This window comes from Salvelinus alpinus, chromosome 28 (genome assembly GCF_045679555.1).
Source record: "Salvelinus alpinus chromosome 28, SLU_Salpinus.1, whole genome shotgun sequence".
Classification (NCBI taxonomy): domain Eukaryota; kingdom Metazoa; phylum Chordata; class Actinopteri; order Salmoniformes; family Salmonidae; genus Salvelinus; species Salvelinus alpinus.
In genome coordinates, this window is record NC_092113.1 from 40807487 (window position 1) to 40835324 (window position 27838).

General features: G+C 44.3%; 1 protein-coding gene across 2 annotated transcripts; it reads left to right on the top strand.

Annotated features, from left to right (window-relative positions):
* Positions 1-26919, top strand: eno1a (enolase 1a, (alpha)). Of its 2 annotated transcripts, none has more exons than XM_071373175.1 (12): positions 1-139; positions 5909-6003; positions 16776-16871; positions 18981-19039; positions 20035-20104; positions 20362-20495; positions 22657-22879; positions 23860-24057; positions 25189-25390; positions 25641-25749; positions 26016-26074; positions 26326-26919. In XM_071373175.1, exons 2-12 carry the CDS (start codon positions 5919-5921, stop codon positions 26387-26389), a joined length of 1299 nt encoding a protein of 432 aa, XP_071229276.1. In that variant the 5' UTR covers positions 1-139; positions 5909-5918; the 3' UTR covers positions 26390-26919. The 2 variants fall into 2 exon arrangements, with proteins under 2 accessions (XP_071229276.1, XP_071229275.1); XM_071373174.1 differs by lacking the exon at positions 18981-19039 and adding an exon at positions 19487-19545.
* Positions 26920-27838: the final 919 nt, after the last annotated feature.

The following is a 27838-nucleotide window of genomic DNA, read 5'->3' on the forward strand; positions in this document are numbered from 1 at the left end:
CCTAGCCAATCAGATAGCGAGGTGGAAATCACTTCCTGGATTCTGTCCACTTATCAGCACCGTGGACTGTCACGAGCGCCTTCTCTGTCGACTGAACGAGAGAGAACACTACCCTTGCACACGGTTAGGCCTGATAAAGGTAAGATGAAAACGTATATTGTATTTATTATTTTGCGGAATTAGTTTACTTAGTAATGACTATAATTGCTTCTTGTCTCAAATTTGATAAAATATCCGCTACTTTTAGACTATTTGTCTGATGACATTGTAGATGACATCTGATGACATATCCTCTTCATCATAATCATCATCATCATCACCGAAAATGCCGAGTTCTCTCAGTGGTCTATATCTTTGGTCTTTTGTATTTTCATTTTAGAGCTTTCAGTTTTTTGGAATGCTATTCATGACATGATGTTGCCTGGCCATGTCTTGAAGCTTGGTAGCTCGTCTATTTTAAACTCTCCCGTCAGCTGGCGACATGTTACTCATTTAGATACAGCAGTGTGTGTGTCTGGGGGAGAGGAAAGGGAGTCAAGTTGCGATCACATAGCTAGATAACAGTGTATTCTCACGACTGAAATACTCTGCCACACCTTTCTGTACCATTTTGATAGATGTTGACAGTTCACTACTGTTTGCTTGCCGTTCACTGGTATGCAGTGTGGCCAAGTTAGTACTAGATGTGGGAGGGTGTAGCTACAGAATGTAGCAATCTGTTGCTGAAACAATGTAGCCAACTGTGGTTATTTTGTGGTTTTCTTTCAGAGATGTTGAGAAATCAATGCTGCTATGTTTCCATTTGCACATCGACAATGGAATAGACATAGTGCACGTTTACTCAGATAAATAGTTTCATTTACTATCTTTATTGATTTTATTTAACTGGGCAAGTCAAATTATGTTTTACAATGACGTCCTACCCCGGCCAAACCCCGGACGACGCTGGGCCAATTGTACGCTGCCCCTATGGGACTCCCAATCACAGCCGGTTGTGATACAGCCCGGAATCAAACCAGGGTCTGTAGTGACGCCTGTATCACAGAGATGCAGTGCCTTCGACCGCTGCGCCACTCGGGAGCGCCTCGGGAGCCCCACCTGTTAGAGATAATTTAAAACCTCCTTGTCATACCCACTCAGAGATAATGAAAAACAGGTGAAGGCAAGAAGCTGAATTTAATCCTGGAATGTCAAGTCCCTTTTATAATTTATTTCATTGTGAGAAAGCCATTTAGGAGCCTATCAGACAAGGCAGACGGAAAAACCATAACGTGTTATAGCTACATGTTATAACCAATGTGTTATAGCTGTTATTACTACCACGGGATTATGTTTTGTTTCCCTTAAATGTCAGGTGACTTTAGGTGCTGTGTGGTCCGACTGTAGGCTAAACATTACTGTGCTATGGAGAGCAGAGTCGTGTCTCTGTATGCATGCGTCTGTTAATGCGGGCTGACAGTTGCCCCTCTGCCCTCCCTTTCTGTCATTTGTAGCCAGTGGCAAGTTTCCACACTATGGACATTTAAGGCCAGAGTATTTTCCATTGGTCCAGCAGGGGTTGGTTGGTGGAGTGTCTGTCTGTCGGGCTTTAGTGGCTGGGGCTGGAACATGGGGTTCATTCATGCATTTAATAACAGTGGGGGTAGATGAACTGAAAGTCCAGGCAAATACAGATAAAAACAGATCTATACGCTGTGTTCTGTATTGGGGGACATAGTCCGGTCACTCTAGTGCAGGGTTCATCAACTAAATTCAGCCGCGGGCCGATTTTTCTTGAGCGGATGGTCAGGGAGGCCGGAACATAATTACAAATAATTTGTAGACAGTAAAAATTGACCGCAAGAAGCCTAAACAGATATAATATTTGATCATTTCAAACCTTGCTTACATTTGTATACTATCACGTGTCTCTCTGTTATGCGTGGGAATACTTGGGAACAAAATGAATATCACTTGGAGCTGATTTCCTGGTGTTTTTATAGTCTTTTCGTGTCCAAGAATGAAAATTCGGCGGCCAAATAAAACCACATCGCAGGCCAAATTCGTCGCTCGGTCCGCTAGGTTGGGGAACCCTGCTCTAGGGGCAACCAGGGCCTTGTCTGTGTTCCAAAATGGTGCCCCATTCCCTATATAGGGCATTCGTTTTTATAGAGTTGGCATTTGGGAAGCTGAATATAGAGCCTCTGTCTGGTCTAAAATCTCTCTTTCCTCACACTTGAGACTTGGAATGTGAAGAGATAGCTGGGCTGCTTAATAGACAAGAGAAATGCTCAGGACTAGGCTACATCACAGTGAATGTATAAGGTAAAGTAAGTAAGCTCACAAGCCAGGGTTAAGAAGACACAACCACTGAGGTACGTGTACAGCGCATTCGGAAAGTATTTAGACCCCTTGACTTTTTGTTTTTGTTACATTTTACATAAGTATTCAGACTCTTTACTCAGTACTTTGTTGAAGCACCTATGGCAGCAATTACAGCCTCGAGTCTTCTTGGGTTATGATGCTACAAGCTTGGTACACCTGTATTTGGGGAGTTTCTCCCATTCTTCTCTGCAGATCCTTTCAAGCTCTGTCAGGTTGGATGGAAACCACCAAGACTCCTCCTAGACCTGGCTGCTGGGCCAAACTGCACAGCTATTTTCAGGTCTCTCCAGAGATGTTCAATCGGGCTCTGGCTGGGCCACTCAAGGACATTCAAAGACTTGTCCTGAAGCCACTCCTGCATTGTCTTGTCTGGTTGCTTAGGGTTGTTGTCCTGTTGGAAGGTGAAACTTCGCCCTAGTCTGGTCCTGAGCGCTCTGGAGCAGGTTTTCATCAAGGATCTCTCTGTACATTGCTCCGTTCATCTTTCCCTTGATCTTGACTAGTCTCCCAGTACCTGCTGCTGAAAAACATCCCCACAGCATGATGCTGCCACCACCATGCTTCACCGTAGGGATGGTGCCAGGTTTCCACCAGACTTGATGCTTGGCATTCAGGCCGAAGAGTTCAATCTTGGTTTCATCAGACCAGAGAATCTTGTTCCTCATGGTCTAGGAGTCCTTTAGGTGCCTTTTGGCAAACTCCAAGCGGGCTGTCATGTGCATTTTACTGAGGAGTGGCTTCTGCCAGGCCACTCTACCATAAAGGCCTGATTGGTGGAGTGCTGCAGAGATGTCCTTCTGGAAGGTTCTCACATCTTAGCAATGCAGTAAATGTATACTGTAGAGAGAAATTACTTTGAACCAAAACGTTGTACTGTGAGGCTGTATGTTCCCTGTGAGGCCTCATACTGTGTGTTCCCTGTAAGGTGTCATACTGTATGTTCCCTGTCAGGTGTCATACTGTATGTTCCCTGTCAGGTGTCATACTGTATGTTCCCTGTCAGGTGTCATACTGTATGTTCCCTGTCAGGTGTCATACTGTGTGTTCCCTGTCAGGTGTCATACTGTATGTTCCCTGTCAGGTGTTATACTGTATGTTCCCTGTCAGGTGTTATACTGTATGTTCCCTGTCAGGTGTCATACTGTGTGTTCCCTGTCAGGTGTCATACTGTGTGTTCCCTGTCAGGTGTCATACTGTGTGTTCCCTGTCAGGCCTCATACTGTATGTTCCCTGTCAGGTGTCATACTGTATGTTCCCTGTCTATATTCACAGGTCTCTCAACTAATTTCCCCTTTTTGCATTTGATACATAGGTATAGTCGGTGGACTTTTATGTTGACTTTTTTGTTTTTGCGTTTTATGCTTTTATTTTTTACAATGTTAACCTTTATGCTTTTATACTGTTGGATTCTGTCATATCAAGTCCTGACTTCAGACCTAGTGCGTTGCTTCACTGAGGGCTAGTGTGTGAGGTGTCAATACTTCTGAACCCCACAACACACACACACGTACACACACCGACTGATTAATGGACTGCTGAATTATTCGTTTTTCCTCTTGCGTTGTTTGTTCTTTTCCATATTTTCTATCTCTGAGAAATTGATAACAAGATTGTGGAAGCTAGTTTAAGTTAGTTTTCTGTGCATCCTTTGATATTATTGAACATAACCTGTTGAACATAAACGTGTGTGTCATGGCTTTTCAACCTCTGCCATATCGTGGATTCAGAGCTATCTATCTAATAGAACTCAGAGGGTTTTCTTTAATGGTTGCGTCTCTAATGTAAAACATGTAAAGTGTGGTGTAGCGTAGGGCAGCTCTCTAGGCCCTCTACTCTTTTCTATTTTTTCCAATGACCTGCCACTGGCATTAAACAAAGCATGTGTGTTCATGTATACTGATGATTCAACTATATACGCATCAGCAACCACAGCTAATGAAGTCACTGAAACCCTTAACAAAGAGTTGCAGTCTGTTTTGGAATGGGTGGCCAGTAATAAACGGGTCCTGAACATCTCTAAAACTAAGAGCATTGTATTTGGTACAAATCATTCCCAAAGTTCTAGACCTCAGCTGAATCTGGTAATGAATGGTGTGGCTGTTGAACAAGTTGAGGACACTAAATTACGTGGTGTTACCTTAGATTGTAAACTGTCATGGTCAAAACATATAGATTCAATGGTTGATGGGGAGGTCTGTCCGTAATAAAGAGATGCTCTGCTTTTTTGACACCACATTCCACAAAGCAAGTCCTGCAGGCTTTAGTTTTTTTAATCTTATCTTGATTATTGTCCAGTCATATGGTCAGGTACTACAAATAAGGACCTAGTTAAGCTGCAGCTGTCCCAGAACAGGGCGCCACGTTTTGCTCTTCATTGTAATCAGAGGGCTGATATCAATACTATGCAAGTCAGCCCCTCTTGGCTAAGAGTTGAGGAGAGACTGACTGCATCACTTCTTCTCTTTATAAGAAACAATGTGTTTTAACAAAGCAGGACACACACACACACACACACACACACACACACACACATACACATACACATACACATACACATACATACACACACACACACACACACACACACACACATACACACTTACCCCACCAGACAATCAACTACCTTTCATTTCAATTAGCGCAAGTGAACAGCAAAACTGTTGTTTTTTAAAAAACAAATAAAGCAACACCTCATGGCACAACACCTCTCCCCCCATGTGACCTGCTTGTTGTGTGTATTTACTGACATGTATGTGGAACTGATAGATGCACACACACTGATTATCAGCCCCCCCCCCCCCCCACCCATCAATCCCCTGTGTCTCCCCTTACATCCTCCCCCGCTCTCCCCACGACGACCAGAGAACCACACCCCTTCCCTGTGGGACTGAAAGGAAAGAAAACATATAGATAAATATATATACAGTATAACTGGTTTGTATATGTGGGGCTTCAGCTGAGATTGTTCTTTACAGAGTCAAGTATATTTATCCAGGCCTCAATTGTTCGTTGACTAGCACCATTCATTTTCACTGTTGATAATTCTGATGTTAGAACTTCTAATAGTAACTTTATCCACTGGTTAAATGGGGAGAGAGTGAGGTGGCGGCCATCTTAGAACTAACATCCTCTTTCTTACTTTCTCTCCTCCTCTCTCTCCACCCTCTTTCTCTCCTCTCTCTCCACCCTCTTTCTCTCCTCTCTCTCTCCACCCTCTTTCTCTCCCCTCTCTCTCCACGCTCTTTCTCTCCTCTCTCTCCACCCTCTTTCTCTCCTCTCTCTCCACTCTCTTTCTCTCCTCTCTCTCCACCCTCTTTCTCTCCTCTCTCTCCACTCTCTTTCTCTCCTCTCTCTCCACCCTCTTTCTCTCCTCTCTCTCTCCACCCTCTTTCTTTCCTCTCTCTCCCACCCTCTTTCTCTCCTCTCTCTCTCCACCCTCTTTCTCTCCTCTCTCTCTCCACCCTCTTTCTCTCCTCTCTCTCCCACCCTCTTTCTCTCCTCTCTCTCCCACCCTCTTTCTCTCCTCTCTCTCTCTCCTGTGTAGTTCCAGAACCATGTCGATCCTGAAGATTCACGCTCGTGAGATTTTCGACTCCCGTGGAAACCCCACCGTGGAGGTCGACCTGTACACCAAGAAAGGTAAGAGATTATACTGGAGCAGGGCTATCTGTACATGTTGTTCTCTCAAGGGTTTGTGTTCGACTTTGGGTGCCTGCCTTGCAGACGCTGCCTTTGCCCGAATAATTTTTGGGACTTTTACTTTACATTATTAAGTCATGTGGCGTGAGTGTCCATACCACAGTTCTCTCTAATGGGGCAGTTTGAACAGTTTGAGCACCTTATCTAGGATATATTTAGCAACACTACTATCTCTACTGTGTCAGATTTGCTAATTCTTTTGTTTTGTTTAATGGTTTCATGAATTGATCACTTTAGAGTGATGAATACATTTTAAAGTGGGGCAACAGTCCGTCAGCTTACGGTGAATAACACCTAGCAGAGCTAAGTGCCCCATGAGCTAATGAATCAAACATGTAATGTCCCTTGCAGGCAGCACTGGTCTGGCTCTGATAAAGTGCTCTGATAAAGTGCTCTGATAAAGTGCTCTGATTTAGTGTTCTGATTTAGTGTTCTGATTTAGTGTTCTGATTTAGTGTTCTGATTTAGTGTTCTGATTTAGTGTTCTGATAAAGTGCTCTGATAAAGTGCTCTGATTTGGTACTCTGATAAAGTGTTCTGATAAAGTGTTCTGATAAAGTGTTCTGATTTAGTGTTCTGATTTAGTGCTCTGATTTAGTGCTCTGATTTAGTGCTCTGATAAAGTGTTCTGATAAAGTGCTCTGATTTAGTGCTCTGATAAAGTGTTCTGATAAAGTGCCAACTCACTGTGATACTGCTCATTGTGTCGTGCAGGGGAGGGCGGAAGTGGAGGAGGAGGAGGAGGAGGGGGAGGAGGAGGAGGAGGAGGAGGAGGATTGTTTCCTTGGCCCACTCCTTTAATGTTCATGTTGTTTATACAGTGCATTCTGAAAGTATTCAGACCCCTTGACTTTTTCCACAGTTTGTTACGTTACAGCCTTATTCTAAAATTGATTCAATTGTTTTTTCCCCCTCAACAATCTACACACAATAGCCCATAATGACAAAGCAAAAACAGATTTTTTGAAATGTTTGCAAAAAGCGATTACAGTCTCGAGTCTTCTTGGGTATGACGCTACAAGCTTGGCACACCTGTATTTGGGGAGTTTCTCCCATTCTTCTCTGCAGATCCTCTCAAGCTCTGTCAGGTTGGATGGGGAGCATCGCTGCACAGCTATTTTCAGGTCTCTCCAGAGATGTTCGATCGGGTTCAAGTCCGGGCTCTGGCAGGGCCACTCAAGGACATTCAGAGACTTGTCCCGAAGCCACTCCTGGTTCTGAGCGCTCTGGAGCAGGTTGTCATCAAGGATCTCTCTGTACTTTGCTCTGTTTATCTTTTCCTCGATCCTGACAAGTCTCCCAGTCCCTGCCAATGAAAATCATCCCCACACCATGATGATGCCACCACCATGTTTGACCGTAGGGATGGTGCCAGGTTTCCTCCAGATGTGACACTTGGCATTCAGGCCAAAGAGTTCAATCTTGGTTTCATCAGACCAGAGAATATTGTTTCTCATGGTCTGAGAGTCCTTTAGGTGCCTTTTGGAAAACTCCAAGCGCGCTGTCATGTGCCTTATACTGAGGAGTGTCTTCCATCTGGCCACTCTACCATAAAGGCCTGATTGGTGGAGTGCTGCAGAGATGGTGGTCCTTCTGGAAGGTTCTCCCATCTCCACAGAGGAACTCTGGAACTCTGTCAGAGGGACCTCCCTGGCCAAGGCCCTTCTCCCACCGATTGCTGCCAAAGGTGCTTCATCAAAGTACTGAGTAAAGGGTCTGAATACTTATGTAAATATGATATTTCAGCTTTGTCATTATGGGGTATTGTGTGTAGATTGATGAGGACAATTATTTTATTTGATCCATTTTAGAATAAGGTTGTAACGTAATAAGGTTGTAGTACTTTCTAAATGTACTGTATCTCCATGAATTTAAAGTATAAAAATACTTATTAGATCTTGGAATTGGAAGAAGTAACATTCATTCCGGAACATTCCACATTTATAAGTGATGGAAAGGTCAACAACTGCTTTGGTTAACAATAGCTTGTTGTTGACAAGACATGTACTGCCTTATTGGAATAAAGTGGACTGCAATGCAGAGGTTCCAATCATAAATATCATTGCAATGTGGAAACATATGTTCATAATAGCTCTGCTATGTTAATCAATAGTGTTAATCAATAGTGTTAATCAATAGGTATTTTAGGTATTCCAGCACTTGACCTGTCTGTTTCTCTGTGTTCCCACATGCTAATTCAAATCAATTCAATTCAAAATACAACAAGTAACAAGACATGACAATACACCAATAGTTTTAGCTCTAGGCTAGTCCCTCTCCAACTGGCAGAGTGAGTTAGCTCCAGGCTAGTCCCTCTCCTACTGGCAGAGTGAGTTAGCTCCAGGCTAGTCCCTCTCCAACTGGCAGAGTGAGTTAGCTCCAGGCTAGTCCCTCTCCAACTGGCAGAGTGAGTTAGCTCCAGGCTAGTCCCTCTCCAACTGGCAGAGTGAGTTAGCTCCAGGCTAGTCCCTCTCCAACTGGCAGAGTGAGTTAGCTCCAGGCTAGTCCCTCTCCTACTGGCAGAGTGAGTTAGCTCCAGGCTAGTCCCTCTCCTACTGGCAGAGTGAGTTAGCTCCAGGCTAGTCCCTCTCCAACTGGCAGAGTGAGTTAGCTCCAGGCTAGTCCCTCTCCTACTGGCAGAGTGAGTTAGCTCCAGGCTAGTCCCTCTCCAACTGGCAGAGTGAGTTAGCTCCAGGCTAGTCCCTCTCCAACTGGCAGAGTGAGTTAGCTCCAGGCTAGTCCCTCTCCGACTGGCAGAGTGAGTTAGCTCCAGGCTAGTCCCTCTCCGACTGGCAGAGTGAGTTAGCTCCAGGCTAGTCCCTCTCCGACTGGCAGAGTGAGTTAGCTCCAGGCTAGTCCCTCTCCGACTGGCAGAGTGAGTTAGCTCCAGGCTAGTCCCTCTCCGACTGGCAGAGTGAGTTAGCTCCAGGCTAGTCCCTCTCCGACTGGCAGAGTGAGTTAGCTCCAGGCTAGTCCCTCTCCGACTGGCAGAGTGAGTTAGCTCCAGGCTAGTCCCTCTCCAACTGGCAGAGTGAGTTAGCTCCAGGCTAGTCCCTCTCCAACTGGCAGAGTGAGTTAGCTCCAGGCTAGTCCCTCTCCAACTGGCAGAGTGAGTTAGCTCCATGGTAAGGGTAGCCTACTGTACATCCTACAACCTACTAGAGAGAGCTAGCAGATCAGATCGTTTTGGGGGAGTGAAAATAGCTACTGTCTGTAATGGTACACTGCTTGGACAGCTCTACTATGTTACTGTAATGGTTCACTGCTTGGACAGCTCTACTATGTTACTGTAATGGTACACTGCTTGGCCAGCTCTACTATGTTACTGTAATGGTACACTGCTTGGACAGCTCTACTATGTTACTGTAATGGTACACTGCTTGGCCAGCTCTACTATGTTACTGTAATGGTACACTGCTTGGCCAGCTCTACTATGTTACTGTAATGGTACACTGCTTGGACAGCTCTACTATGTTACTGTAATGGTACACTGCTTGGACAGCTCTACTATGTTACTGTAATGGTACACTGCTTGGCCAGCTCTACTATGTTACTGTAATGGTACACTGCTTGGACAGCTCTACTATGTTACTGTAATGGTACACTGCTTGGCCAGCTCTACTATGTTACTGTAATGGTACACTGTTTGGACAGCTCTACTATGTTACTGTAATGGTACACTGCTTGGCCAGCTCTACTATGTTACTGTAATGGTTCACTGCTTGGACAGCTCTACTATGTTACTGTAATGGTACACTGCTTGGACAGCTCTACTATGTTACTGTAATGGTACACTGCTTGGACAGCTCTACTATGTTACTGTAATGGTTCACTGCTTGGACAGCTCTACTATGTTACTGTAATGGTACACTGCTTGGACAGCTCTACTATGTTACTGTAATGGTACACTGCTTGGACAGCTCTACTATGTTACTGTAATGGTTCACTGCTTGGACAGCTCTACTATGTTACTGTAATGGTTCACTGTTTGGACAGCTCTACTATGTTACTGTAATGGTACACTGCTTGGACAGCTCTACTATGTTACTGTAATGGTTCACTGCTTGGACAGCTCTACTATGTTACTGTAATGGTACACTGCTTGGCCAGCTCTACTATGTTACTGTAATGGTTCACTGTTTGGACAGCTCTACTATGTTACTGTAATGGTTCACTGTTTGGACAGCTCTACTATGTTACTGTAATGGTTCACTGCTTGGACAGCACTACTATGTTACTGTAATAGTTCACTGTTTGGACAGCTCTACTATGTTACTGTAATAGTTCACTGCTTGGACAGCTCTACTATGTTACTGTAATGGTTCACTGCTTGGACAGCACTACTATGTTACTGTAATAGTTCACTGTTTGGACAGCTCTACTATGTTACTGTAATGGTACACTGCTTGGACAGCTCTACTATGTTACTGTAATGGTTCACTGCTTGGACAGCTCTACTATGTTACTGTAATGGTTCACTGCTTGGACAGCTCTACTATGTTACTGTAATGGTAGACTGCTTGGACAGCTCTACTATGTTACTGTAATGGTTCACTGCTTGGCCAGCTCTACTATGTTACTGTAATTGTTCACTGCTTGGACAGCTCTACTATGTTACTGTAATGGTACACTGCTTGGACAGCTCTACTATGTTACTGTAATGGTTCCTACTGGTAAATGTTGGTCATACTGAGACACATACAGTAGATTCAGTGTTTCCCCTGTAGTCGTTTAGCAGCAGAACATTTGAAAGGGATAGTGCCGAGATTTGAGCAATTAAGCCCTTTTTCTACTTACCCAGAGTCAGATGAATTCATGGATACTATTTTAATGTCTCTGTGGTGCAGTTTGAAGGAAGTTGTTAACTAGCGTTAGCGCAATGACTGCTAGCTGTTCCCATATACTTTCAGTCATTGTGCTAACGCTAGTTAGCAATGGCTCTCAAAACGACCTTCCACTTCTTCAAACTATACGCAGAGACATACAAATGGTTCATTTTGACTCGAGGTGAGTAGAAAAATAGCTTGATTGTCAAAATCTCGCGCTATCCCTTTAAGATCAGAGTGACACGTTTCAACAACACACAGAGTGAAATTTAGAAATGGCAGTGAGTGAGTCTGGGGGAGAGGAAAGGAAGTCAAGGTACAGCTAGATAACAGTGTTTTCTCACTACTGAAATACTCTGCCACACCTTTCTGTACCATTTTTAATAGGTGAAGACAGTTCACTACTGTTTGCTTCCCGTTCACTGGTATGCAGTGTGGCCAAGTTAGTACTAGATGTGGGAGGGTGTAGCTACAGAATGTAGCAATCTGTTGCTGAAACAATGTAGCCAACGGTGGTTATTTTGTGGTTCTCTTTCAGAGATGTTGAGAAATCAATGCTGCTATGTTTCCATTTGCACATCGACAATGGAATAGACATAGTGCACGTTTACTCAGATAAATATTTAAATAAATAGTTTCATTTACTATCTGTTAAGAGTTAATCATTAAACTAGGGAGTACACACAGCAAAATACTTCTTATCATACCCAAAGATATAAAATCAGGTGAAGGCAAGAAGCTGAATTAAATCCTGTAATGTCAAGTATTTTATTACGTTCTTCATTGTGAGGAAGTCATTTAGGAGACTATCATCAAGTTCTATCCCTCCATTTCCAATCTGTCACCGCTGGAAAACTGAAAACCCAAACCAGGCTGTTTCCCAAATGCCACTACTTTAGCACGATTACTTTAAGTGTTACCCCTATGATCCCTGGTCAAAAGTAGTGTACTATGTAGTGAAAAGGGGAACCATTTGACACACACACAATACTGTAAAGTTGAATTCTATGACTAAACTTCCAACGGGGTAATGTCAGTTGGGCTATCTATAAACAATAGTTATAGCTGGTGCTTTCAAAGTTGATTTATATTATTTGAAAGGTGATGTCATGACCTTTCAGAACCACTGGTAAAACAACGTTTAAAATCTATCAGGGTTTCCTTTTTTTAAAGCAATTTATACAGGTAATTACGATATGTATCCTAGAGGTCGAAGGTCAAAGTTCTGTTTTATCTGAACAGTCCTGAAGATGTGCTTGATGGATAGCTGTGAACCCAAGCTTTCCAATTATATACTGTATGATTTAAAGGGTATACGTGAGCAATAAGTAACATTCATTCCGGAACATTCCACATTATAAGTGATGGAAAGGTCAACACCTGTATACTGACATGTTTTGTGATAGGGTCAAATCCATGGGGGAGAAGTGAATGGGATGGAGGGATGAATGAAATAAGTAATAACACAGAGGAAGCTGCCATTGCTGCAGTGCTATCACACATTTTACAACTAGGGACATAGAGCTTCTAGAAAATCACTATGAGACATCATCACCCTGAGTCCAACTCCAGTCCTCCAGTATCCGTAACAGTCCAACTCCAGTCCTCCAGTATCTGTAACAGTCCAACTCCAGTCCTCCAGTACCCGTAACAGTCCAACTCCAATCCTCCAGTACCCCTAACAGTCCAACTCCAGTCCTCCAGTATCTGTAACAGTCCAACTCCAGTCCTCCAGTATCTGTAACAGTCCAACTCCAGTCCTCCAGTACCCCTAACAGTCCAACTCCAGTCCTCCAGTACCCCTAACAGTCCAACTCCAGTCCTCCAGTACCCCTAACAGTCCAACTCCAGTCCTCCAGTACCCCTAACAGTCCAACTCCAGTCCTCCAGTACCCCTAACAGTCCAACTCCAGTCCTCCAGTACCCCTAACAGTCCAACTCCAGTCCTCCAGTACCCCTAACAGTCCAACTCCAGTCCTCCAGTACCCGTAACAGTCCAACTCCAGTCCTCCAGTACCCCTAACAGTCCAACTCCAGTCCTCCAGTACCCCTAACAGTCCAACTCCAGTCCTCCAGTACCCCTAACAGTCCAACTCCAGTCCTCCAGTACCCCTAACAGTCCAACTCCAGTCCTCCAGTACCCCTAACAGTCCAACTCCAGTACTCCAGTACCCCTAACAGTCCAACTCCAGTCCTCCAGTACCCCTAACAGTCCAACTCCAGTCCTCCAGTACCCCTAACAGTCCAACTCCAGTACCACTAACAGTCCAACTCCAGTACCCCTAACAGTCCAACTCCAGTACCCCTAACAGTCCAACTCCAGTACCCCTAACAGTCCAACTCCAGTACCCCTAACAGTCCAACTCCAGTACCCCTAACAGTCCTACTCCAGTACCCCTAACAGTCCAACTCCAGTACCCCTAACAGTCCAACTCCAGTACCCCTAACAGTCCAACTCCAGTACCCCTAACAGTCCAACTCCAGTCCTCCAGTACCCCTAACAGTCCAACTCCAGTCCTCCAGTACCCCTAACAGTCCAACTCCAGTACCCCTAACAGTCCAACTCCAGTCCTCCAGTACCCCTAACAGTCCAACTCCAGTACCACTAACAGTCCAACTCCAGTACCCCTAACAGTCCAACTCCAGTACCCCTAACAGTCCAACTCCAGTACCCCTAACAGTCCAACTCCAGTACCCCTAACAGTCCAACTCCAGTACCCCTAACAGTCCTACTCCAGTACCCCTAACAGTCCAACTCCAGTACCCCTAACAGTCCAACTCCAGTACCCCTAACAGTCCAACTCCAGTACCCCTAACAGTCCAACTCCAGTCCTCCAGTACCCCTAACAGTCCAACTCCAGTCCTCCAGTACCCCTAACAGTCCAACTCCAGTACCCCTAACAGTCCAACTCCAGTCCTCCAGTACCCCTAACAGTCCAACTCCAGTCCTCCAGTACCCCTAACAGTCCAACTCCAGTCCTCCAGTACCCCTAACAGTCCAACTCCAGTCCTCCAGTACCCCTAACAGTCCAACTCCAGTACCCCTAACAGTCCAACTCCAGTCCTCCAGTACCCCTAACTGTACACATTTTTGTTGTAGCCCCCAGACAAAAACACCTGATTCTACTTGTCAAGGACTTGATGATTTCGTTGACAAGTAGAATCAGGTGTACTTGTCCATGGCCACAAAAATAAAGATGTACTATTGGTGGTACTCGAGTGCCTAGATCAGAGTTGGGAAACACTGATCTAGGGAATAGGGAACCTGGGATGCACAATTTGTGTTGTCTGCTGCTGTATAAAAAGGGTATTGTTGGAGCAGAAGGGCAGCCAGATGTAACGTGTCTCTGATATATAACATAAAGGGGCTTGAATTACATTCTCTATATCGTCTTTTGTTTCCGTTTCTATTTTCAGATCCAGTAGGAATCCTCTGGGGTGAAAGTGACTTTCACATCCTCTGATTGATGGGTTTTCTAACAACAACAACAACAAAAAAGCCATATTAGGCTATTAGTAGGTAGACAAAGGTATCTAACAGAATGTAGGCCTATGATATAAAAAGATACCTACAAGTTCAAAAGATGAACTTACTGTTACGTATTATTCTCGGTTAAAGGGTGAATTCGGCATTCCCCAATTCATCCCAAAATGTGTTCGATGGGGTTGGGGTCAGGGTTCTGTGTAGGCCATTCAAGTTCTTCCACACCGATCTCAACAAACCGTTTCTGTATGCTTTGTGCACGGGGGTATTGTTATGCTGGAACAGGAAAGGGCCTTCCCCAAACTGTTGCCACAAAGTTGAAAGCACAGAATGTTCTAGAATGTCATTGTATGCTGCAGCGTTAAGATTTCCCTTCACTGGAACAAAGGGGCCCGAACCATGAAAAACAACCCCAGACCATTATTCCTCCTCCACCAAACTTTACAGTTGGCACTATGCATTGGGGCAGGTAGCGTTCTCCTGGCATCCGCTAAACCCAGATTCGTTCGTCAAGTCCATCTGCCAGATAGTGAAGTGTGATTCATCACTCCAGAGAACACGTTTCCACTGCTCCAGAGTAAATGTTGGAAGCTTTACACCACTCCAGCTGACGCTTGGCAGTGCGCATGGTGATGTTAGGCTTGTGTGCGGCTGCTCGGCCATGGAAACCCATTTCATGAAGCTCCCAACGAACAGTTCTTGTGCTGACGTTTCTTCCAGAGGCAGTTTGGAACTCGGTAGTGAGTGTTGCAACCGAGGACAGATATTCTTTACGCGTATCGCGCTTCAGCACCCAATGGTCCTGTCCTGTGAGCTTGTGTGCCCTACCACTTTGCGACTGAGCCGTTGTTGCTCTTAGACATTCACACTTCACAACAGCACTTACTGTTGACCAGGGCAGCTCTAGCAGGGCATAAATTTAGCAAACTGACTTGTTGGAAGGGTGGCATCCTATGACGGTGCCACGTTGAAAGTCATTGAGCTCTTCAGTAAGGCCATTCTACTGCCAATGTTTGTCTGTGGAGATTGCATGTGACAAATGCAATATGTTGCATGCTTTGTATTTCTGTTTTGATTGAAGTTGACTTGAAAACAAGTCACTAAGACTCAATCAATCTGAGTAGGTTTATTGGGATTTAGTGCTAGGCTATATCAAGCATCCCATATCTGATTTCCAGATGATTTGGTAATCCTGAATTTATGGCCTGAATCTCTCTGTGTGTCTCCTATGAGCAGTTAGAATCAAATGTGCATATCCATTATCTTTCTTCACATGGCTGAATCCAAAATGTCTGCCCTTGGTGTTTGCCTGAGGCTGAGACCGCAGTCGCATCCTGGAGACATCGTCTGTATCAGTCAATGTGTTAGGAACTGGATCGGTAATGTAGTCTGTATCAGTCAATGTGTTAGGAACTGGATCGGTAATGTAGTCTGGATCAGTCAATGTGTTAGGAACTGGATCGGTAATGTAGTCTGGATCAGTCAATGTGTTAGGAACTGGATCGGTAATGTAGTCTGGATCAGTCAATGTGTTAGGAACTGGATCGGTAATGTAGTCAGTCAATGTGTTAGGAACTGGATCGGTAATGTAGTCTAGGCCCATATTTACAAAGTGTCTCAGAATTAGAGTGCTGATCTAGGATCAGGTCCCCCCTCTCATTCATTATGGTTTAAAAGACAAAACGGATCCTAGGTCAGCACTATTACTCTGCAACACTTTGTGATTACCGGACCTAGTTTCAGATCAGTTTGTGGATACCGGACCTGGTTTCAGATCAGTTTGTGAATACCGGCCCTGGTTTCAGATCAGTTTGTGGATACCGACCCTGGTTTCAGATCAGTTTGTGGATACCGGACATGGTTTCAGATCAGTTTGTGAATACCGGACCTCGTTTCAGATCAGTTTGTGGATACCGGCCCTGGTTTCAGATCAGTTTGTGGATACCGGCCCTGGTTTCAGATCAGTTTGTGAATACCGGCCCTGGTTTCAGATCAGTTTGTGAATACCGGCCCTGGTTTCAGATGAGTTTGTGGATACCGGACCTGGTTTCAGATCAGTTTGTGGATACCGGCCCTGGTTTCAGATCAGTTTGTGAATACCGGCCCTGATTTGGTATTTGGTATTTAGGATCCCCATCAGCTGTTGCAAAAGCAGCAGCTACTCTTCCTGGGGTTCCACACAAAACATGAAACTTAATACAGAATTACATAATACAAAACATCAATTGACAAGAACAGGTCAAGGACAGAACTACATAGTCCACATGGTTCACTTCTGTCTTCTTCAGGTTTCATCCTGCAGTATGTCAGTAAATAGAGATGAAATAGAATCATTTACATCTTTCTTCCTCAGATGAAATTGATTAGACTCATTACATCCTCTCTTATTCTGTGTTCTCCAGGTCTGTTCAGGGCTGCAGTCCCCAGCGGTGCCTCTACTGGTATCTATGAAGCTCTGGAGCTCCGTGACAACGATAAGACACGCTACCTGGGCAAAGGTACGCACAACTCCCTCTTCTGATTGGACTAGCTAGTTACCAGTCATTTACAGTGCATAGTGAACGTCTACACACCCCTTGCACAGTCTTCACATTTTGCTTCCTTAAAATTAAAACAATTGATTTGGAAAGTATTCAGACCCCTTGACTTTTTCCACATTTTGTTACGTTACATAGTTTTTAAAAATCGTTTTTTCCCTCATCAATCTACACACAATACCCAATGCCAAAGCAAAAACACGTTTTTAGACATTTTTGCAAATGTATAAAAATGAAAAACGGAAATATCAAATTTACATAAGTATTCAGACTCTTTACTCAGTACTTTGTTGAAGCACCTTTGGCAGCGATTACAGCCTAGAGCCTTCTTGGGTATGACGCTACAAGCTTGGCACACCTGTATTTGGGGAGTTTCTCTGCAGATCCTCTCAAGCTCATGTTGGATGGGGAGCGTCGCTGCACAGCTATTTTCAGGTCTCTCCAGAGATGTTCGATCGGGTTCAAGTCTTGGCTCTGGCTGGGCCACTCAAGGACCTTCAGAGACTTGTCCTGAAGCCACTCTTGTGTTGTCTTGGCTGTGTGCTTAGGGTCGTGGTCCTGTTGGAAGGTGAACCTTCACCCCAGTCAGATGTCCTGAGTTCTCTGGAGCAGGTTTTCATCAAGGATCTCTCTGTACTTTGCTCCGTTCATCTTTCCCCCCGAAGATAACTGGTCTCCCAGTCCCTGCCACTGAAAAACATCCCCACAGCATGATGCTGCCACCACCATGATTCACCCTAGGGATGGTGCCAGGTTTCCTCCAGACGTGACGTTTGGCATTCATGCCAAAGAGTTCAATCTTGGTTTAATCAGACCAGAGAATCTTGTTTCTCATGGTCTGAGAGTCCTTTAGGTGCCGTTTGGCAAACTCCAAGTGGGCTGTCATGTGCCTTTTACTGAGGAATGGCTTCCATCTGGCCACTTTACCATTAAAGGCCAGATTGGTGGAGTGCTGCAGAGATGGTTGTCCTGGAAGGTTTTCCCATCTCCACAGAGGAACTCTGGAGTTCTGTCAGAGTGACCATCGGGTTCTTGGTCACCTCTTAGAGCAGGCCCTTCTCCCCCGATTGCTCAGTTTGGCCGGGCGGCCAGCTCTAGGAAGAGTATTGGTGGTTCCAAACTTCTTCCAATTAAGAATGATGGAGGCCACTGTGTTCTTGGGGACCTTCAATGCTGCAGACATTTTTTGGTACCCTTCCCCAAATCTGTGCCTCCACACAATCCTACAGACAATTAATTTTACCTCATGGCTTGTTTTTTGCTCTGACAACTGTGGGACCTTATATAGACATGTGTCCCTTTCCAAATCATGTCCAATCAATTGAATTTACCACAGGTGGACTCCAATCAAGTTGTAGAAACATCTCAAGAATAATTATGAGCTTAATTTTGAGTCTCATAGCAAAGGGTCTGAATACTTATGTAAATAAGGTATTTCTGCTTTTTCTTTTTTATAAAGAAAGTCTATAAACCTGTTTTCGCTTTGTCATTATGGGGTTGTAAGAGTTGTGCAAAGTTGGTAGAATGTTATTCAAAATGGTTTACAGCTGTAATAGCTGCCAAAGGTGCCTCCATCAAGTATTAACACAGGGGTGTGATGACATACGCAAATCAAGACATGTTATTTTTTTATTAATTTGGAAATGTTTCTATAACTTTCTTTCACTTTCAAATGTAATCCCTTTTTAGATTAGAATTTTAAGGCAATAAAATGTGAAGACTGTGCTAGGTATGTGTAGACTTTTCACTAGGCTATAGGCACTGTATTTTAAGGGGACTTTAGCAACATACTAATCTTAGAATGTATCATAGCTAGTTTCCAATGTTTGCTTTCATTTCCAATGTCCACGTACTCTAGCCTGGTCCTAGATCTCGTTGTGTTGTATGGCCAGCTCGTGTGGTTGCCGTGGTAATAACCATAGGAGTTGGGCAAGACAGCACAGACAGATCTGGGACCAGGCTAGTAGACAGCTCACTCTATACCATTTTTCCATTACATTTTTCTTTCTTTCCTTCGTTCTTCATAATTTCTTTCTCTGACACTTCATCCTTCTCTCCTCCTCCTGTCAGGGGTGAAAAGGGCTGTTAAACATATTAATGAGTTCTTGGCCCCGGCTCTGTGTAACCAGGTAAATACACAGTGTGGAGGAGCAACAGGAGTAAGACAGAGATAACACTGAAATGAACTGGTTGATGATGAAAGCATGACTTTCGAGTGGGTTTGCCGTGATTTGACAACTAACTAACCTCTGTGGCAGGCATTCACAGACGATCACAGATTTTCTAAATCGTTATTACGGCCATACAAATATAATGACTAGAAGGGACATTCCTCCAAGTCAACGTTCCGGGGATGGGTGGACCGGCCGGCGGCCATATTGTCATTCTATTTCTGTGATTACCCCATGATCCCGATAGTAGATCATTCCACGTGATGTTTGTTTAAGCAGCCTAGTTGCTGCCACCACAGCAGATAATATTAGCGAGATCTTGCTCTGTGATCGTCTAGTAATGCCCGCTGCTCTTGCATGGTCTACTTCTCCCTGGGTCGTGACGCTCTGCTTGTCCCTCTGCAGGTGTCTCAAAAGCTGTTGATCATATCAATAAAACTATTGCACCTGCACTTGTACGGCAGGTAGGAACATTTACTGTTTGACTAACATTCTGCATGTTGTGCTAGTGTCAAGTCAGTGTTGCATAGAATGTACAGTATGGCATAGAGCAGCTATGAACAATCCTGACTGAGTACAATGAAGTCAGAGTGTAAGAGAAGAGACATCACTTCAAGTTCCGTTTAGCGTTTTTCTTTACCCCATGGAGTTTGCTAGATACAATACATCCTCTTGGTCTGTTGAACTTATCTGTAAGATGTTATTATTGGTATGTATACACCACTGTACTCGCCTCAGTGACCAGAGTTACAGAGGTCTCAGGTAATTTACCTAACCTGGCTAGTAGCACCTCAAGATGCTGTGTGTACTAGTGAACCTAAACGTCCTTCGAGACAGGTGTTTTGAGCTAACCTGTTTGAACTTTGAACTAACCTTTTTTGTCTGTTTGTTGTCAGTTCCCTCCCATCTCTCTAATGACCAGTGTGTTGTTCTGTGTCTGTCCTGTCGTTCAGAATGTCAACGTCCTGGAGCAGGAGAAGGTTGACCAGCTGATGCTGGACATGGACGGCACAGAGAACAAGTGTAGGTTACTTTCCTTTTGTTAGGAAAATGGAATTTTAGCATAGAGTTGAGAGTGTACAGTGAAGGCAGTGCATTCCAGTGTACTAGGCTTCAATGCAGGTACAGACATGTCATGTTACCTTCTGTAGTCCCTAGGCAAACAAAAAGAACAGCAGTCAACTTGAATACAGTACGAATCAACAAGTTAGGAAAATGAGGGAAAAAAGGCAGAAATTGTTTGTTTTATGGGCTCTTCGTTTTCTGTTCCCCCCCCTCAGCTAAGTTTGGTGCCAACGCCATCCTGGGCGTGTCCCTGGCTGTGTGCAAGGCCGGTGCTGCTGAGAAAGGCGTCCCCCTTTACCGTCACATCGCTGACCTCGCTGGCAATCCCAATGTCATCCTCCCCGTCCCCGTAAGTTTATCATCATCCTACCAGTCCCCATTAAGTTTATCGTCATCCTTCCAGTCCCCATTAATCGTCATCCTCCCAGTCCCATTAAGTTTATCGTCATCCTCCCAGTCCCATTAAGTTTATCGTCATCCTCCCAGTCCCATTAATCGTCATCCTCCCAGTCCCATTAATCGTCATCCTCCCAGTCCCATTAATCGTCATCCTCCCAGTCCCCATTAAGTTTATCGTCATCCTCCCAGTCCCCATTAAGTTTAATGGCATCCTCCCAGTCCCCATTAAGTTTAATGGCATCCTCCCAGTCCCATTTTAAGTCTGCGTTTACTAATGTGTGAGTCATCTTTATGTGACCAAGACTGTGTTATCCTGCTGAGCTAAAGCTGACTTACAGTTGAAGTCGGAAGTTTACATACACTTAGGTTGGAGTCATTAAAACGAGTTTTTCAACCACTCCACAAATTTCTTGTTAACAAACTATAGTTTTGGCAAGTCGGTTAGGACATCTACTTTGTGCATGACACAAGTAATTTAACCAACAATTGTTTACAGACAGATTATTTCACTTAGAAATGTGTATTGCTGTATCACAATTCCAGTGGGTCAGAAGTTTACATACACTAAGTTGACTGTGCCTTCAAACAACTTGGAAAATACCAGAAAATGATGTCATGGCTTCTGATAGGCTAATTGACATCATTTGAGTCAATTGGAGGTGTACCTGTGGAGGTATTTCAAGGCCTACCTTCAAGCCTATTTTGATTTTCCCATCATGAGAAAATCAAAAAATGAGAAAATCAAAAGAAATCAGCCAAGACCTCAGGAAAAAATTGTGGACCTCCACAAGTCTGGTTCGTCCTTGGGAGCAATTTCCAAACGCCTGAAGATACCACGTTCATCTGTACAAACAATAGTACGTAAGTATAAACACCATGGGACCACGCAGCCATCATACCGCTCAGGAAGGAGGCGTGTTCTGTCTCCTAGAGATGAACGTACTTTGATGTGAAAGTGCTAATCAATCTCAGAACAACAGCAAAGGACCTTGTGAAGATGCTGGAGGAAACAGGTACAAAGTATCTATATCCACAGTAAAACGAGTCCTATATCAACATAACCTGAAAGGCCGCTCAGAAAGGAAGAAGCCAGCAAGGAAGCCAGCAAGGAAGCCAGCAAGGAAGAAGCCACAGTTGTTTTTACTACGGTTTGCAACTGCACATGGGGACAAATATCGAACTTTTTGGAGAAATGTCCTCTGGTCTGATGAAACAGAAATAGAACTGTTTGGTCATAATGACCATCGTTATGTTTGGAGGAAAAAGGGGGGAGCCTTGCAAGCCGAAGAACACCATCCCAACCGTGAAGCACGGGGGTGGCAGCATCATGTTGTGTGGGTGCTTTGCTGCAGGAGGGACTGGTGCACTTCACAAAATAGATGGCATCATGAGGTAAGAAAATTATGTGGAAATATTGAAGCAACATCTCAAGACATCAGTCAGGAAGTTACAGCTTGGTCGCAAATGGGTCTTCCAAATGGACAATGACCCCAAGCATACTTACAACGTTGTGGCAAAATGGCTTAAGGACAACAAAGTCAAGGTATTGGAGTGACCATCACAAAGCCCTAACCTCAATCTTATAGAAAATTTGTAGGCAGAACTGAAAAAGCATGTGCGAGCAAGGAGGCCTACAAACCTGACTCAGTTTCACCAGCTCTGTCAAGAGGAATGGGACAAATTTCACCCAACTTATTGTGGGAAGCTTGGGGAAGGCTACACGAAATGTTTGACCCAAGTTAAACAATTTAAAGGCAATGGTAGCAAATACTAATTGAGTGTATGTAAACTTCTGACCCACTGGGAATGTGAGGAAAGAAATTAAATCTGAAATGAATCATTCTCTCTTCTATTATTCTGACATTTCACATTCTTAAAACAAAGTGGTGATCCTAACTGACCTAAGACAGGGAATATTTACTTGGATTAAATGTCAGGAATTGTGAAAACTGAGTTTAAATGTATTTGGCGAAGGTGTATGTAAACTTCCGACTTCAACTGTACGTTGTACTCTTTCTTCAGTCGTCTTTGAACACTTTTTCATTTTGTTTGATTTGAAACTTCAGTTTGATTTGAAACTTCAGTTCAAACCTCTGTTGTCTCTGTCCAAGGCCTTCAACGTGATCAACGGAGGTTCTCACGCAGGCAACAAGCTGGCCATGCAGGAGTTCATGATCCTCCCTGTAGGAGCCAGCACCTTCAAGGAGGCCATGAGGATCGGAGCCGAGGTCTATCACAACCTGAAGAACGTCATCAAGAAGAAGTACGGCCAGGACGCCACTAACGTGGGAGACGAGGGAGGCTTCGCCCCTAACATCCTGGAGAACAAAGAAGGTGAGAGAGAGGATGAGCGTCAGTCACTTAATCAATCAATCCATTAATCAGTCAGATGTATAGTCCTTTTCTACAGCAACAGTTGTCACATGACCAGCAGTATGGCACCACTGCGGCGTCAACTTCAGTTGGATAATCAGCTGTGTGATACTACTTCCTTACACTTCTGCGCCTTAGCTGAGAGGGAATGTCCACTGAGTTTAACATTCCTAGAACCCTCTAGTACTTCACCTAAGACTCCTTCGCCTCCTCTCCCCCATCTTCCCCTCCCGTAGAGTTCACACCACCGTGACCCTATGTGGGTGTGGCGCTTTCTATTCATTGCCTAGGAATGCTACTCCGGAGGCGACAGATGATTTTCTAAATGAAGGCCTCAATCCAATACTGAATAATGTACAGACTGGGCAGCCACTGTAGTAGCTCTGTTTGACTCAGTGTAGCTCAGTGTATTTCAATCAACACATGTGAGTGGAGTTGACATGTGAGTGGAGCGGTTGGAAATCCCGCTCGTCGCTCATGGAGCGATGCATACGCTCCGCTCCGGTGCTCCGCTCCGGTCCATACGCTCAGCTCCGCTCCATGTCTTTCCTAACGCTTTGCTAAAAAAAACGTTTCCACACTCACAGATTTTTTTTTTTACTCCCGCTCCAAATTTGCTCCATTCATTAAAATCACAGTTTAACCAACACCTATCTATTTTAGTGACTCAATGGACCTACCAATTGGTTTTCAAAGTATTGAAACCAAACCATATGGATTTGAATGAAAAGTTTTTGAATAAATATGAAAAGGTGAATTTAAGAAGCGGACATCATTTCAAATAGGCTACATGTCATATTAAACAGCATATGAACACTCTCTACATAGGTCAGGAGTTAGACAGGGAGCCTAAGAATGAATGAATAAATATATAAAGCCCAACAAATCTCATTATTTATGGTGAGGGAATCTTAACTGTAATTTATCTATGTTCCTCTCAGCTCTGGAGCTGCTGAAGGAAGCCATTAGCAAAGCCGGCTACACCGACAAGATTGTGATCGGCATGGACGTGGCTGCCTCCGAGTTCTACAAGGACGGGAAATACGACCTGGACTTCAAGTCACCCGACGACTCCAGCCGTTACATCACCCCAGACCAGCTGGGAGACCTCTACAAGAGCTTCGTCAAGGATTACCCAGGTTGGTGTTCATGTGTCCCAAATGCCACACTATTCCCTATATAGTGCACTACTTTAGACCAGAGCCCTATTCCCTATATAGTGCACTACTTTAGACAAGAGCCCTACTCCCTATATAGTGCACTACTTTAGACCAGAGCCCTATTCCCTATATAGTGCACTACTTTAGACCAGAGCCCTATTCCCTATATAGTGCACTACTTTAGACCAGAGCCCTATTCCCTATATAGTGCACTACTTTAGACCAGAGCCCTACTCCCTATATAGTGCACTAATTTAGACCAGAGCCCTATTCCCTATATAGTGCACTACTTTAGACCAGAGCCCTATTCCCTATATAGTGCACTACTTTAAACCAGAGCCCTATTCCCTATATAGTGCACTACTTTAGACCAGAGCCCTATTCCCTATATAGTGCACTACTACTATAGACCAGAGCCCTATTCCCTATATAGTGCACTACTATAGACCAGAGCCCTATTCCCTATATAGTGCACTACTTTAAACCAGAGCCCTATTCCCTATATAGTGCACTACTTTAGACCAGGACCCTATTCCCAATATAGTGCACTACTTTTGACCATGGCCCCCATCACCAAGGGGGATAGGTTGCCTGGGGGTCGGCAGTACCACGACCACTAGATGAAGGATTACCCAGGTCTGCTACTGAGAGAAACACTCATCCTCATTGTACTGTTAAGACTCCGGTTACAGTCCCAAATGGCAGACTATTCCCTATAGGGCACACTACTACCCATAGGGCTCTGGTTAATAGTAGTGCACTATGTAGGGAATAGGGTGCCATTTCTGTTAGGCTGAGTGACTGACTTTCGCCCCCTGTAAGAGGCCAGAGCCTCTATCTTTAACGTACTGTAATACTTTAACTTTAATACTGTAATACTTTAATACTGTAATACGTTAATACTGTAATACTTTAACGTACTGTAATACTTCTCTAGCTAGAGTTATCCCTGATGTATGCGAACCGAAGGTAAATCCGTTGAACAACAAATGTCTAATTGCAGTCAATTAGGCTTTAAAGTTGCTTACCACTTCTCTCCCCAGTAGTGTCCTCAACGACGTGCTCTAACAACTTAACCCATTCACAACCATCCTCCTCTGTCTTCTACAGTGGTGTCCATTGAGGATCCCTTCGACCAGGATGACTGGGCGGCGTGGTCCAAGTTCACGGCGGAGACCAGCATCCAGGTGGTGGGTGACGATCTGACCGTCACCAACCCCAAGCGCATCGCCAAGGGTGTGGCCGACAAGGCCTGCAACTGCCTGCTGCTCAAGGTCAACCAGATCGGCTCCGTCACAGAGTCCCTGCAGGCGTGAGTACTGGTCCACACACAGGCAACCAATTCATATTTAGTGAGCGACACCAACTGGCTCTGTACCACTGGCATCCATTTTGACTTGCTCAGGGAAACAACAGCAGTGGTGGTAGTGGTAGCAGTGGTGGTGGTAGTGGTGGTGGTAGCAGCAGTAGTTGTTGTTTATTAATCCCAAGAAGGGAATTTGATTCATCACAAGCATTTTATACAAAGACAGACATTGATCCTGTACCTGTTTCCTGTGTAGCTGCAAGATGGCCCAGACAAACGGCTGGGGAGTGATGGTCAGCCATCGCTCTGGAGAGACAGAGGACACCTTCATTGCTGACCTGGTTGTCGGTCTCTGCACCGGACAGGTAGGCTACACCTCTTTTTCAGATCAATACGTAGACATTACTACTGGTGTGGCCTGGAAACCACAGCGTTGTTGGCTCAAACCTCTACAGACAGACATTTGTTCTGTCCTTTAGTGATATTCTACATGTTATTACATTCAATGCAACTGCACGCTCCCTCACCAAAGTTGTTCAGTTTGCCCTGAGCTACAGTGAGTGTACTGATAACTTGGTATGCTGTGTTCCAGTGAACTTCAGTAATTGATATGCTGTGTTTCCTTCTCCAGATCAAGACTGGTGCTCCGTGCAGGTCTGAGCGTCTGGCTAAGTACAACCAGCTGCTCAGGTGAGCTCCGTTTTTTAAAAACTCTTAACTCAGCAGTATAAAATGCTGTCGCTAGGATATCTACCATGTCATATGTTCCTTCATTAGATATATCATATGACTTAAACGAGCTAGACTTGGCCCAAATATCAGTCATCTAAATGTACAAATATTAAGGATAATACTAGGCTGTTTTATGACTTCCTCTTTTAGCTGTTATAACGGTTCAAGTGTTGAAACCTCAAACTGACTGACTTCCTTCCCTTCCATAGGATTGAGGAGGAGCTTGGAGACAAGGCTGTTTTCGCTGGCAAAAACTTCAGGCACCCAATCTAAGGAGGTCTTCTATCCTTGGGCCTTGATTTCATCCTGCATACATACAGTAACCCCCCCCCTCCCCCCACACACACACACACATAAAAGCCACGCTAGGTCGCTCGCCCTGCCCTTTCCGGAGGAGGGGAAGATGGAACGGCATTGCAATGAAACCTAAGGTCCAAGTCTGTCCAAGCTGTGTAAACCCTCATCTAACTCTCACTGCAGTACACCAACCCATCCTCTATGATTTGGCTCCTCAATAGTGTCGGTCCTTTGTTTGTGTCGGTGTGTAACATTGTCGTGTGAAGACGAGAGGTTTTTTGTTTGGCTTCTTGTGAGTTGTAGTGATTCTTGGTTGTCTCCTATGACTACTACTATTCTAGTGGAGAGCTACTTTTAAGTTTAGCACTGTGCTGTTATTGAGCAGGACAGAGTATTGTATGTGCAATGTGTTGCCTCTGAAGAGATGTTCCTGGTGTTGCTACTGTAAACGTTGGCAGAATTACAAGAAATAAACAATCTCCTTTGAAACGGACAAAGAGATGTCATTCGGTGTCCCTGTGTGCTTTCTTGTCACAAGAAAATGTATCTAACTGTTTTATACTGGCACTATTGCCATCAACCCACATTTTATTAGCCTCGTAATTACCAGGCGGATTACCGTTGTAGACGAACAGAATCGCATGACTTCTGGATGATTGTACAAGGTTCATGTTTAATATCCTTTTGCAATGATTATTTACAAACTTTAGTGACGTGTCATGGATGAAGTCTTGAGACCTGCAGTTGAAGTCGGAAGTTTACATACACTTAGGTTGAAGTCATTAAAACTCGTTTTTCAACCACTCCACACATTTCTTGTTAACAAACTATAGTTTTGGCAAGTCAGTTGGGACATCTACTTTGTGCATGACACAAGCAATTTTTCCAACAGTTGTTTACAGACAGATTATTTCACTTATAATTCACTGTGAGTCAGAAGTTTACATACACTAAGTTGACTGTGCCTTTAAACAGCTTGGAAAATACCAGAAAAATGATGTCATGGCTTTAGAAGCTTCTGATAGGCTAATTGACCTCATTTGAATCAATTGGAGGTGTACCTGTGGATGTATTTCAAGGCCTACCTTCAAATTCAGTGCCTCTTTGCTTGACATCATGAGAAAATCAAAGAAATCAGCCAAGTCTGGTTCATCCTTGATTTCCAAACGCCTGCAAGTACCATGTTCATCTGTACAAACAATAGTACGCCAAGTATAAACAACATGGGACCACGCAGCCGTCATACCGCTCAGGAAGGAGAGATGAACGTACTTTGGTGCGAAAAGTCCAAATCAATCCCAGAACAACAGCAAAAGACCTTGTGAAGATGCTGGAGGAAACAGGTACTAAAGTATTTATATCCACAGTAAAACGAGTTCTATATCGACATAACCTGAAAGGCCGCTCAGCAAGGAAGAAGTCACT

What these genes read in the sequence shown, in the direction of transcription:
- eno1a (XM_071373175.1), top strand. Translation starts at nt 5,919, where the DNA reads ATGTCGATCCTGAAGATTCACGCTCGTGAGATTTTCGACTCCCGTGGA. An exon ending in CGACCTGTACACCAAGAAAG is followed by an intron (nt 6,004 to 16,775) that starts GTAAGAGATTAT and finishes TGTGTTCTCCAG; the next exon opens with GTCTGTTCAGGGCTGCAGTC. An exon ending in GTCACAGAGTCCCTGCAGGC is followed by an intron (nt 25,391 to 25,640) that starts GTGAGTACTGGT and finishes TTTCCTGTGTAG; the next exon opens with CTGCAAGATGGCCCAGACAA.